Source organism: Odontesthes bonariensis, chromosome 8, assembly GCF_027942865.1.
Source record: "Odontesthes bonariensis isolate fOdoBon6 chromosome 8, fOdoBon6.hap1, whole genome shotgun sequence".
Classification (NCBI taxonomy): domain Eukaryota; kingdom Metazoa; phylum Chordata; class Actinopteri; order Atheriniformes; family Atherinopsidae; genus Odontesthes; species Odontesthes bonariensis.
The window spans coordinates 19,730,829-19,744,349 of NC_134513.1; the positions used below are offsets into that span (position 1 = coordinate 19,730,829).

General features: G+C 41.8%; 1 protein-coding gene across 16 annotated transcripts in view; it reads left to right on the plus strand.

Moving 5' to 3' along the window:
* LOC142385463 (pleckstrin homology domain-containing family A member 5-like) overlaps positions 1 to 13,521 on the plus strand; it is a 230,400-nt gene that overhangs the window by 91,749 nt on the left and 125,130 nt on the right. Inside the window, exon 4 of one of the 16 annotated variants that reach the window (XM_075472036.1) lies at positions 10,614 to 12,492. The exons of the other annotated variants lie outside the window; for them this stretch is intronic. Coding sequence (XP_075328151.1) covers positions 10,614 to 10,617 — 4 coding nt within the window. The 3' untranslated portion in view covers positions 10,618 to 12,492. Of the gene's footprint in view, positions 1 to 10,613; positions 12,493 to 13,521 lie in introns of those variants that run through there. 16 annotated transcript variants of the gene reach the window in all.

Here is a 13,521-nt window from a genome sequence, read left to right on the forward strand (position 1 = left end):
GTAAACACCAATTTCTGTTAAAAACACACACACAAAAACTGCTGTATTTTCAATGTATGCAGTGCAAAGTGAAATATTCTATGGGGGATTATTAGGTCTGGGATATGTCATTGATGAGCTACAACATCAGCTTTTACAGCTTTTTAGTTTTTCTGCAATGGCAGATTACAGAAACGGCTCCCATAGACATCCATTATAATGAATACAGGTATGAGGGTTAAAGCTCTAATCCTCCCTCTCATTCTCTCTTCAGTAAACTTTTTAGATTTTCCTACTGAGTAAATAATCAAGTGCCAAACGCAATCTGCAAACATAACCTCACTAACATCTGGCTCTTGAGTTGGAAGCGAAAGTGACTCTGAAACAGATGCGAGTTCTTATCGACTCTGACGTGGTTCAACATCAGTGGGAACATAAATCTCGGTGTACATCTTCCTTTCCCCGGAGGATTCTGCGGTCGGGGGCACCAAAAGTGAACACAGCTCCATTCGTCTTTGAGAAACACACTTTTACTGATTCTAACATCTCATATGGTGACTCTGAAACTGACAGCAACAGCTCTTACTCAATGTAAGAGGTTAATGTTCCAGATCTAGATAAACCAGTATAATTTATCTCAGTTGTAATTATCAGAAATTGTGGTTCAACACAGCTTTTAGGATCCAGTGGAACGCCATGCCTTTATGTTGTTGCAGTACCCTGGTAGTATCCTTGCAAGCTTGTATCCTGGTAGGTCGTGACCAGTGGTTTTCCTCAGAACAGTGAGGGGGAAACACTGGCAGTTGCAAAGGATTCGATCTACTTGTTTTAGTGTGTGTTTAAAAAATAAAAAAGTGGAGAAAAAATATCTCTCTCTACCTTTGGTGTGGAAATGGTAATAGAGTGTGTTAATGTTTCCAGATCCTGAGGCTATTGTGAACTCAGCGAACGAGCCACACTAAATCAGATGTTGCCGTTCTCCAGTGGTTGTAAGCACAGGGGAGTGTTGTTTGTACTGTATTCATTTAGTTTCAATTCACATTTTTTTGGCACAAATCCGCTCTTATAAAAATGGAAGTCTCATTATGGCATTCCAATTTTTACACTAATGAATATTATAAGTATCTATGAAAGGAGGATGGTAGGAAACACAGACATTAGCCTCGGGGAAGTCACATACTATAATCCATTATTAGATGTAATAATATAGTAGAGTGAAGTTGGGTGTTATTTTCCCTGATTTTATTTCAGAGTCAGAGCTCCTTACAGCTCAGCTGGTGACGCATTAAGTATTAACTGCAGCCAAACAGAAGATTTTTCTTGGGAATTTGCAAGATGGTTGCATGATGGCTACCAGATGCCCTTGGGTGAAGTGTAGCGCCTCCCTCCCTCCATCAATCCATCCATCCATTAATTTTCTGGTCATTTTATGACAGTATTATAGAATAGGCGTTGATACACTTCAATAGTAAGCAATATCTTTAAAAAGAAATGTCTCTGAATAGTTCAACACATGAATAAAATAAAATTGAATCTATTTGTATTCAGGTTTATTTCACCAGTGACCTAAAGAAGCAGCTGAACACCCTTCAAGGAGGGAGAAAGGGTGTTAATGAGGACCATTCATGAACATCTTAAGAATAAGCTAACAGAGAGCAAGGAGGTGGACAGAAAAAAGCTAGAAAGCGAGCTCCAGTAGTGAGAAGGGAAATCACAAACACACACTGCAGATAATATCAATCACCAACTGTCGACTAAGCTACCAACATTGCCACATTGTAAGATTGTGCCATTTACATTTTTATGTTGGATTCAACATCTGGAGATACAGCACTGACATGTGAGCACACCAGTGGGGGGAGGAGAGATTCCATTCGGAATTTGGTGCAGTATCTGTTGATCTATCTAAGAGTAAAGCGCTCTCTCCAGTAGAAGTTTGTATAAGTGCCAGGTGATAAATGAGGCAGGTGTTTGTGATTATCCTCAACTCTTAACTCACCTTGCCTTTGTTAAAGAGCAATCCAACGACCCTTGGCTGACAGTTCTTACTCCCGAAAAGAATGTAGGTGAGCCATGAAACTCTTTGATGAGCTGCTGGTTTGTTAACAGAGTTCCTCTTCATTTTAAGTAGAAAGCCCAAATCCTTCAAATTGACACATTCAGGGAAGATGTATGTCCAAGATGAAGGAAGACCAGCTAGCAAGGCAGTTGCTAGTCCGAGGCTAATGCATCTAGTAGGCCTAAAAGTTTATTAAGTTTGAGTGTTTAGGGTGGGATCACTTTTGCTCTCCTTATTTATGCAATGTCACTGTGTCATGGATTTGTGAGTCAAGACCTGCCATAAAAGTCCTGAACAGAAAATCAACGACAGTCCAACTATGTACAAATACATATGTGACTGTGGTACATAGTATTTAAACTTTACTAAAATGAATCCAACAACCTGATATAGTGTGATTTAGCATAAATAAGTAGAAGTTAAAGAAAGCACCTTGACTGTGTTGAACAGTGTAATAGAGTGGCTCTGCTGATTTGGCTGTAAATTTGGAGTATTTGGAGCAAGTTGTCCCATTAGCAGCTCTTCCACCTCTGCCTGCCCTTAGGACAAAGACTACCCTACACAAAAATATTGGAGGTTTTGTCATTTTTGAGTGAAAACTACACCAGAGCCGTTTTCTGCAATGTCAAAATCTCAACCACCGTTTTTCACCAGCTGAAGCACAGTCATTTGTCTCGATAACTGTGTTATGCTGCAGACGGTTCAGCTAAGATAAGGATTTATTGCTGAAGTGTTTCTAGTACACAGGGAGCTCATTTGTTGCTGGTAGTGTTTACTAAGAGTACAGGTTATTGTTAGCAATTAGCCAGTGCAGTGGTAATGGTTTTGAGCACGCTGTTGTAGTAACTCAGCAGATGGTTTTGTGAAAAATGAAGCTGTGAATTGTGATCCAGAGTTTTGTCTTCGGAATGAATTTTTGAGCAACTTATGCCTCATTTAGTGTTGTTTGTAGATGCAATTAGAAAATGGAGACATAGTGAGATATTCTGTCTGAAGGCAGGCAGGCAACAATGCTTCCCCATACCTTTACCAAGTAGTTTCCTAATGCCTCGATTTCAGCAAAGTGATAAAGACAAGTGGAAATCCAATATGATCCATTCAGATGAAATATTCACATAACAGAGAATTACACTTTATACCACATTTTAATACCAGATGTAAACTGGGTGTTGCTGTTACATGGATGGAAAGTTCACCATCACTGGACGGCTCTCGTGAAGCAGTTGCACACATGACACAGCAGACTAAAAAGGATGACTTGTCATGACGAACCCACCACTTCTCCAGTGTGATGTGTCTCTTCGGCATCCTGGGGGCTAGAATATGTTGCTGGTGCCCCTCCTGACACATACTGTCAACTAGGGGTGGGTGCGATGCGTAGAAGGACATGGATGCGGACTTTCAAAAACAAGGTTAACAAAAATTGCGGCTGACCCTGAAGACAAGAGCAAGACTGTGAAAAAAAAAAAAGATGACTGAGGCAAAGCAAAACAAGGAACATGACGTGGCATAACTAGAACGTACTTATCTTGTGTAAGGTGAAAGGATCTCACAATGAATGTGAGAAACCAGAGAGACTAAGTCTGTGTTCGAAACTGCATACTTCTCCTACTACTCCTACTACTCATACTGACTTTTTTTCCCGAATGCATACTAGATTCTCTGAAATGTTGGGTATGCATCATGAGGTTACTACTCGTACTCAAACTACCCAAGATGCAACGTAACGTGACGTCGCCCATCGTCATTTCCTGTCAAAAAGGCAGTTTCAAGTTAGCTACAACGAGGGTAGGTTCACTTCCTGTTTTCAAAACAAAAGCACCAATTGTATCGTAATGGCTTTCCCTATGATAAAAGGCAACGGGTATTTTATTTTGTGAAAATAACCGGAAGTGCATTGCTCACTGCGGCTAGCTTTAGTAGCGCCGAATTCGCCGGAAAAATATTGTAAATAGCCGGTATTTTGTCAGGTTTTCAATACGTTGGGGATCTAAACGACTACTTTCTCGCCTGAAAATGTTTCAAATGTTGCTAAAGTTAAGAGTTTAGAGCTTAAGCGAAATCAGCTTCAGGCCCGCTGATTTCGGCTCGGGCAGGTGCGAAATGCATTGTGGGTAAACGCTCTGCATACTGTCTGATCGATGAGTATGCCGTTTCCAAGTATGTAGTATGTAGTAGGCGGTTTCGAACACAGCCTAAATACTGAGGGAACTGATGAATGACTGGATGTAGCTGAGAAAAATCCACAGGTGAAGTGAATGAACTAATGACCTGAACATGGGGACTGAGGAACCAAAAACTGAGGGGAAAACAATGGCAAAACTAAAACATGGCAAAACTTAAGAACTAAACAGGAACTTAAAAACTAAGACATGACATAAACTAAAACGTGATAAAACACAAAACACGTGGAAAACCCCATGGGCATGACACATGCTCATACTCACCAGCACATTAAAGCTAAAATGGTTGATAAATGGGTTGGTTGACTGAGCAGTTATAGTGTAGTTGCCACAAGTTGCAAATGTGGGTGCTGGTTGTGTAAATTGTGTCGAGCTGAAATTACTCATCTGTGACATGGCACGCTTCATTTTTTTTTTTACATGTCTGAAGAATCACATGAACAGTAATGTTTTACTGTGGAGCTGTGAACTCAGAAAGAGTTTGTGTGGTGTGTGTAAGCAGACTTCCAGCAGAAACATCTCTGAGACACGTCCTCCCTCAAACTCTCTTATCTCTCTTGGTTTTCTTCCTGTGTCTCCCCCTCCTCTCAACTCCTCCCAGCCTCCTCCTCCCACTAATCGCAGTCATCAGGAGGAAGCGTGGGTGGAGTGGCAGGCTGCTCTGGGTGCTGTCGGTGCTTGGTGTGTGAGTGCAGCGGATCAGGGCGGGCTTTGATCCCACAGCTCTCCTGGGAAGCAGCCAGCGGTATTAAGCACTTTTCCACTCTAGTCTACTTTTAATTACGGACTCGTAATGAAGGCTGCGCGCTTGGCTGCAACACATCAGACACTAAGAAGAAGAGAGGGGCTGGCCCACCCTCTGTCTCCTACTCACACCACCCCCCCCTATCCTCCCTTCCAGCCACCATGTTGATCCCTGGTTTTGGCCTGCACCTCTGATCTGTGCTTACTTTGTTGTGACCTCTGTTGAGGGTCCGTCTTTCTGTCCTTTACTGCTGACACTGCTGTTTGATTCTTAAGGCTTGGAGGAAAAGGAAGGAAGTTGTTGTCCCCAGCCTGCTGAAGCCTGGGAAGCGTTGCGCTGGGCAGAGAGATGGCACTGTGCACAGCTTCAGTCGTCACAGTTTCCAGCTCTAATGACCTTAATCGCTCTGGTTCTCATTATCTCAAGATGGCTTACATTAAGATGCAGTTACAGATAAAAAAGTTCTTGACCAAATCTGATTTTCTTTCTATCTTTGTGGTTTAACCAAAGCTCAAATGACAGATAGCATATAAAGTTCCAAAGAAAGTTTAATGCAAAATGTATTTACAAAGATAAACAGTTATACTGGAGATGGGAACCAATACCAAGACAAGCAAGATTTGGGGAAGGCTTAAAATCAGCCGAGCTGTGCGCTACAGGATTCAGACCTCTCTGCTAAACTAAAACCCTGCAAACTTAAGACACCAAACCTGAGAACTGGAGTGCCTGTAACTCCCAGTTTAACTGTTTCCACCTGCTGTGCCCCTCGAGATCCAGTTACAAGTGCACAGCACTAAATACATGTGTAAACTCACTCAGGACTAGGGCTGGACAACGATTCAAATCTTTAATCTAATTAATCACATGATTTCCCTGATTAATCACGATTAATCGCATTTTTTACGCAAAATCCAAAAATTCAAAAGTAGTGTATAGCTTTTAGCATTTAGTTTTATTTGAAATGTGCTGCCATATGAATGAAAGTGCCATAACATTTGTTGTGCTAACACACTTTTAACATCAGCATCTTTATGTAGTTTTTATGTAGAAGCCTCGCTCCACTGTCTGTTTCCTTGAATGACTTGCTGCTATCAGTTGTGTGTTTTGCCTTTAAGTGATATTTTAGACTGGAACTACTACGGTAAGAAGACAATTCAACTTGGCAGTGTTTATAGGCGACTTTGGTTCTGTCTACTCCGCCGTCTGGAAGAACTTTAAAAATGAAAATGGCCGAGTAAAAGTTCCGTACCCTTCTCCAGGTTTGGTGGATCCGCCGATTACTTTCTTTTCAGGTTCTGCAGCAGACAGCAGCAGACTTTTCCAAAATAAAAGCCTGTGAGCAACAGACTTTTCCAATAATAAAATAAATAATCAAACAGGGGTGTGGTGGGTTGAGCAGGCGCCCCATGTACAAGAGGCTGTAGTCCTCGCTGCAGCTGGCCCCGGTTCGAGTCCCACATCGGACGGCCCGTTGCTGCGTGTTGTTCCCCCTCTCTCTGCCCCCTGCTTCCTGTCTCTCTGAACTTCCCTATCCATTAAAACACAAAAGCCCCCCCCAAAAAAGTTTTTACAAACATTTTTTAAATTCTTTTTTTTTTAAATAAATAAAACCTGCGTTAATGCGCGATAAAATGTTTATCGGCGTTAAATAATTAGCGAGTTAACGCGATGATAACGAGTTAAGTCCTACTCGCATTGAGATCCAATCCCTTAGACCACATTCAGAATTACAGAATAAACACAATTGTATATTGGCATGGACTAAATAAATGGACCTTCTGTGACATCACTCATCAGTCCAGAAACTGTTGTTTTGAAGTTAGAAAGTTTGGATTTAAGTTGCCGTCATTTTGGTCATTTTGAGGCCAGAAGTTACCACACTTAAACAGGAGAGTCTGACTGGAAAGCTTTACTTCAAAAGCGATTGAACTAAAGTGTGTTTCTATGTGGCCTGATATCTGTTGAATTAGAAAAACCACCGGCACACTGATCAGAGGGAGTGAGTCTAGGTCCCATGACTGTAACAATTTATTAAGGGACTGAGAGAGAAGTTGGGGCAGTTTCTAGCATCAGTGGCATTACATTTTCAAGGAGACATATTATATCTTTTTTGCACAGGTGGACACAGTTTCTCAGATTCTAGATTTTTTTTCTTGTATACCTTTTTGAAGTAGCTGTAATAATTTAGTTGTGATTCCTTCTACGCTTGAAATTTTTATAAACCCACAATTTTTAATTAGGAAGCAGATCCATTTTTTCAGTCATTGCAATCATAAGACCTTAAATAAGGGCAAAATCTGTGACTTTCTTCATATAGTTGTTTGTGGGGTCCCTCTTCAGGCCCTCGTAGGTGGTGTTAGCACTCAGCGGTGTTATTATTTTTCTGTGACTATCGGCTCTATCGAGAACCACGGCGCATCTTCCCTTGTCTGCTGGCAAAATGGTGATGTTTTGGTCTCTGCCTTCCTTTCCTGTGGTGTGACGTTGGAGGGGGGAGTCTTAGTGCTGGAGAGGGCTGCTGTTACCTTCATACGGAGCTGTTCTGCTTCCGCCTCAGAGATTTCGTTATTCCTCCGTGCAGATTCAGCTGTAATGAGGTCCACCACTGGCAATTGTTGTGGAGAAATGGCGAAGATGAGTCATTCAGCTAACACATCCTTTTCTGGTTGGGTGACTTCCCAATCTGATAAGTTCTTCACCCAGTGGTGTTGAATGCCCATGTCTGCAGTGTCATCATGCCCTTATTCTGTTCCTTACCCTTATGCAAGACATTGTCACAGACTCAAAGCTTTGTGATCTTTTGCCAAGGTTTCTGTCATATGACGTGATGCTACTCAGTACAGAACAAAACGATTCTGAAGCATCGATTGTGAAACTGCTTTGTATTTGACGTGTGGAGAAACACATATTAAAGTTTTACCATTTCTGGGGAGGCTGGGCTGCACACAACAGTGAGCACACCAGCACGGTTGGACTGGTAATTAGTTCCAGGAGAGCCCGCTCTTTAAATTGAATGTTTTTGTCCAAGAGAATTTTTTTTCTCTCCCCTTTTTTTTTCTTTCTGTGTCTTGTGGTTTTTATAAGCTCGTAAAACCAAAAAACAGAGAGCCATTTATTTCATGTCTCACAATTCCCTCGCTGTTAACTGCCTTGACTGATTGCACCGAACACCAAGCAAGCCAAACAGCCTTACCGTGTCACTGAGCATGTTTAACATGACACACAAAAAAAGAACTGTTGACGTCTTAGTCCACCAAAATGATATGAAACGGAGGTTCTCAACGCTCTAATACACCCAAACAATGCAGCTGATTATCGACTCATCTTCTAATTTATTCCTCAACTTTACACCACCATCTCGAAATGTTTTCTTTTGCTTTGTGTCAGACTGGTTGACAGGAGCAGGACAAAGGTGTGGGACTAACCCACTTGGGCATACGTTAACTGATTATGAGGTAGACGATAGCCAATCAATTCAAACACCCCCCCTCCTTCCTCTGGTATTGAGCACAACCTTACCAACTGCACACACATGACATTTGTCTTTTTTTCTTCTGTCCTAAAACAAATCCTTTGCAAAATATTAGTGTCTAATAAATATGCCTAAAAACTAGGGCTGGGCGAGTTAACTCGTTATTATTGCGTGAACTCGTTAATTACTTAACGCTGATAAATATTTTATCGCTCATTAATGCATTTTTTTATTTATTTATTTTTTTAATTTAAATTTTATTTTTATTTTTTTTTTGGGGGGGGGGGCTTTTGTGCCTTTAATGGATAGGAAAGATCAGAGAGACAGGAAGCATGCTCCTGTCAACCCACTACGCCACAAACCACCCATTTTATACATTTTTTTATTTTGTAAAAGTCTATTGCTCACAGGCTTTTATTTTGTAAAAGTCTGCTGCTGTCTGCTGCGGAACCGGAAAAGAAAGTAATCGGCGGATCCACCAAACATGGAGAAGGGTACGGAACTTTTACTCGGCCATTTTCATTTTAAAGTTCTTCCAGAAGCTGAGTCAACAGAACCAAAGTCATCTGTAAACGCTGCCAAGTTGAATTGTCTTATCACCGCAGTAGTTCCAGTCTAAAATATCTCTTAAAGGCAAAACACACAACTGATAGCAGCAAGTCATTCAAGGAAACAGACAGTGGAGCGAGGCTTCTACATAAAAACTACATAAAGATGCTGATGTTAAAAGTGTGTTTGCACAACAAATGTTATGGCACTTTCATTCATATGGCAGTACATTTAAAATAAAACTAAATGCTAAAAGCTATACACTACTTTTGAATTCATTTTTGGATTTTGCGCACAAATGCAATTAATCGTGATTAATCAGGGAAATCATGTGATTAATTAGGTGAAAAATTTGAATTGTTGCCAAGCCCTACTAAAAACACAAACTAGATTTGAATGCGGCTCCACCTATAGTGCAGAAGTTGGCATGAAAAGTAAATGTTTTATAACTCAGAACTGAACTGTGCACGCACACACACACTCAAATCATTTTTTATTTAAAGAAACCAACAGCTGTATCAGAGTTTCTTTTACCAAGAAAATGACAGAAAGACCCAAAGAGAGTCTCGAGGGTCCCGTGTTAAAAACGTGACATCTGAGGTTTAATCTTGGCCTTTTGTCAACATGAATGATAAGGTGACGCAACAAGCCGTAAGACTGTAAGAACTGTGAACTCTCACTGATTTGATGAATGATTTATTAGTTCGTGGCAGCTGTTTTGGTTAGTGACCACAAGAGGGTGACACTCGTCCACTGCTCATCCGTTTGAGACGTTGACGGGTTGCTGGTTCACAACCAGAGGAGCATTACACTCACAGTACACATGACAGTGGCTTCAGGGGCTCAGAGACAGACGCACATGTGTGAGGTATGTTAAAGGCTGTTTTCTTCTAAGATGCTGAACATGTTGGTGTTAGGTGTGTCTCATAGATGTTTTATACCTCCTTATAGTGGTTTTACTACTGCTTAACATACTCTATGCTATGGGTTACTTTGTTGATTGATAGTGTTGTTGGTCTGCATTGATATAGCACCTTGGCTGTATGTTTCCCATGCGCACACTTGCATTAGTGCTGGCACCGGAGCCACAGCTGCCATTGTGAAGGTACAGTGTGGATACATGATTCCATGTTTGAATCGGTCTTACTATCTGAGCATCGTCATCATTAGTTGGTTTTGCTTTTGTTCGTGACAGAGCCTGACACACAGAACTCCTGAGCATCCTCAACAAGCAAATACAGCTGCAAATGAATCAGCTGCAGCCAAGCACAGGAGAGTCACAGCGTTACATGGGTTACAGTGCTAACCGGGGGGGAAAAATCAAATGTCTGGTTAGCACCTTTGGAAGTTCAACGCTCATACGCACCCAGACATAAATAATTCTTGTCAATCAGTGCACCCTTAAATGTTTATAAACCAATTCCTTCTAATGCTTAGATTGCATCAAACTGAGCCGAGTGGGACTGCAGATATTTCAATTTTCTTCAAGGAGTAGACCGAGTCCAGGGAACACTTGTGTAGGCGTCTGAAGTCTCACCCAGACCACTCACCTCCTAACTCATGCTCTGTCTGTCTCTTCTTTCTTCCCATGTGCACCTGCTGTGCTCCTCCATCTCGTCTCCTCAGGTAAGACATTTGCCCTCAGTCCTCAGTCCTTAGTCAGTGTCTTGTTTTGTACGTTTGTTTTTTTCCCCCCCCACAGCAATGGTGCTCTGCCCAGCTGCATGCTGGGAGAGAAACTGTGACCTTTGGTGGCCGAAGTGTTGCTTTGATTTTACCTTTTAAAAGTGTTGTCTCATTTAGAGTGTGTGTGTCTGTCTCTGTCTGTCTTCTGACTAAATGGATGGTATTCCCATTTTTTTGTGTTTTACATTTGCATTGGTCATGAACTGGAGGCCCCCCCCCCCCACCGCCTAACACACCCACACACAGAGACACCCCACTCTGTCTGTGACATAATCCATCTCTGCTGAACGCCTTTCTGCATCTCTGCAGCCACCGCTCAAGGTTGCCTTTTGCTTCTTTGAATAAACACGGGCCGTGTGTGCGCGCGCGTGTCTTTGCTTTTCTTCTGTCCGTGCTGTCTCACAGACTGATGGGAGGATATCTGGATGGCAGAATGGTGAGATGGATGAGCTTGTGGGTTGGCCCTGGCAGTTTGTCTTTTTTTTTTTTTTTTCCTCGCATCACTCTCTTTTTCGTCATTTACTGTTTCACTCTGTAAATCTCGGATTTTCTTCCTGGCTTCCTCGCTGTGTTTTTTGCATTCAAACGGTGTGTGTTTGTCCGTGTGTGCTTGTGGTGTGGATATACATGTGTGTACAGATATCGTATGTGTGGAGATGGGTAACCATGACAACAGCAGCTTGAAGTAGGACCGCTTGTGGCAGGCAGTACCCTGTCTCTCCACTTTCTTTATCTCTGTGTATGGAGATGTGCAGGTATCTTCTTCTTCTCACGTTGCTCCTACTTTCTGCTCGTACACAGCGTCATACATGTTGAATACATGCAGAAATTGAGTACATTTTCACATAAATACCATCCTGTAAAGGCTGTGTTCTCCAGCTTGCTGTCCGCAGAATAAGAGAAGTCTGATGGAATCACTTTATGTTTAAATGCAGAACTGAAAGGCTCATTCATGTGTTCTTTGCTGCACAAGTGAAATAGTTTAAGGTGTAGGCAGAGGGATGAGTCTCCCAAGATGATCTGAGGTAGAGAGGGACACTCCTGCTCTGATAGCATTTGGTAGCATTTTTTTTTCTTTTTATACATTTTTGTTGGATACACTGATTGACTGGCATGAACAGCGGTTAAGTCTTAGAGATTTCTGGTTCCATCAGCCATGCGGTGATGTCAAAGACAAGCAGAGATCCAAGCCGAGACCAGAAACCGCAACAACAGCACGGAGCATCAGAGGATAGATGCAATGATGCAGGTCTGCGCCAGCAGCAACTTTATGAAGACGGAAATCTATTTATTGGCTGCGGGAGAGACTGAAATAACAGTGAAATACAGAAAACTGCATTGTGAAGGGAGAGGTGCCGTTCGGTGTACTTTATGAGTTGTGTTTTTTTTTGTGTGTGTTGCAGAGTTGAAGGGAATGTGATGTGCATATGTGTTGACACACAGCTGGTCTTACCATCCAGTGATGAAAGCAAATTCTGATGCACACCTTTGAAATGTAGCTTCATAGAACATATACAGCAGCTTTTCTATTTTTAAGCAGAGTTGTGTGAAGGACTTGCCATTAGGTAAAGTGTTACCTGCAGAGTGCTTTCAGTCTGGAGAATCACAAAAGGAATCTGCAGATGTCGGCATATAACTACTTACCCCGATGACTTTTGTCACTTAACCATCATTAAAGCCTCACAAAGCAATGGAATGCTAACATTTTTTTCTCAGGTGAAATTCTTAAGGCATATTTAGATATGTTTAGCCAGAAAATGTTTTTAATCCGTTAACTACTGTATTCACCTGTAGTAAAATAAAGGATACATTTCAACCAACAGCACCCAGGACCTTTGGTCTTTTGTATTTCCTCTAAAGTTTAAAGTAAAGGGTGGATTGGGCAGATTGAGTGTGCTGAAGTGTTCAGCTGTTGGAACTGCCACGTTCAATCTAAACAGGAAGTCTGCTCCAGCTGTACTGACTCAAATTGTTCATGTTACACACCTTCTACAGGTTATACATGTTTTTCCTGGCGCCTTAGAAAATACCTGCTGTGAAACGATCAGAGATGAACATTTCGTTGCCCTAAACAATCGTTGTTAACATCACCACTGCAGCCGAGGTAGTCAGCCTGATGAAAGCAGTCTATAAATTCCCTCCATTCACTTCTCATCTTACACATGCCTGTTGGCTTTCGGGTGTTTCTTATTCTGGGAAACTGCTGTGAAACAATCAGAGGTTTCAACACTTTCTTGTCCCTTTTAGAGATCTTGCTCGATCACCACAGCCCGTGGCGTGCCGATATCTCCCCGGCTGATTGAAGCTGCATCTGACTTTGAACGCTGTGTTCATAAACAGTAACAGCTATCCCCGCGGTACACTTTAAAGTCAACAGATTTCATCACCTGAGGTGGATATAAAAGCGATGCCCAAGATCACAGGATGTGCTCGTGTTGAATAGTCATAACTCTGGTGTTTACTGGTGTAAGGATTGGGCACCTCTTCCCTCGAGACAAGATGAGCGTGAACGACCATAATTTGTAACTGCAGCAGGTCAAATATACGAATAAATATTTACGTATGAATGAACTCAGGGGGCGTATGTGGAGACACAATAAGGTTGGACTGCCAACACATTACTATTTAACATTGGACACTGTTTCAAACTGCTCTTTAAACCAAGATTACGACATAACCTTCACAACTTATTGTAACAATGACAGTGGTTTACCTCCATATGAACCAGAACCCTGTTCTAAGCTGTTAGTGCCTACCTCTAACTACACAGCAAAAGACGAATCACTGATATAGAATATGTAATAATGATAACAGTAATAAGAATAGACTAGAAAGCTGCAAGCAGCTG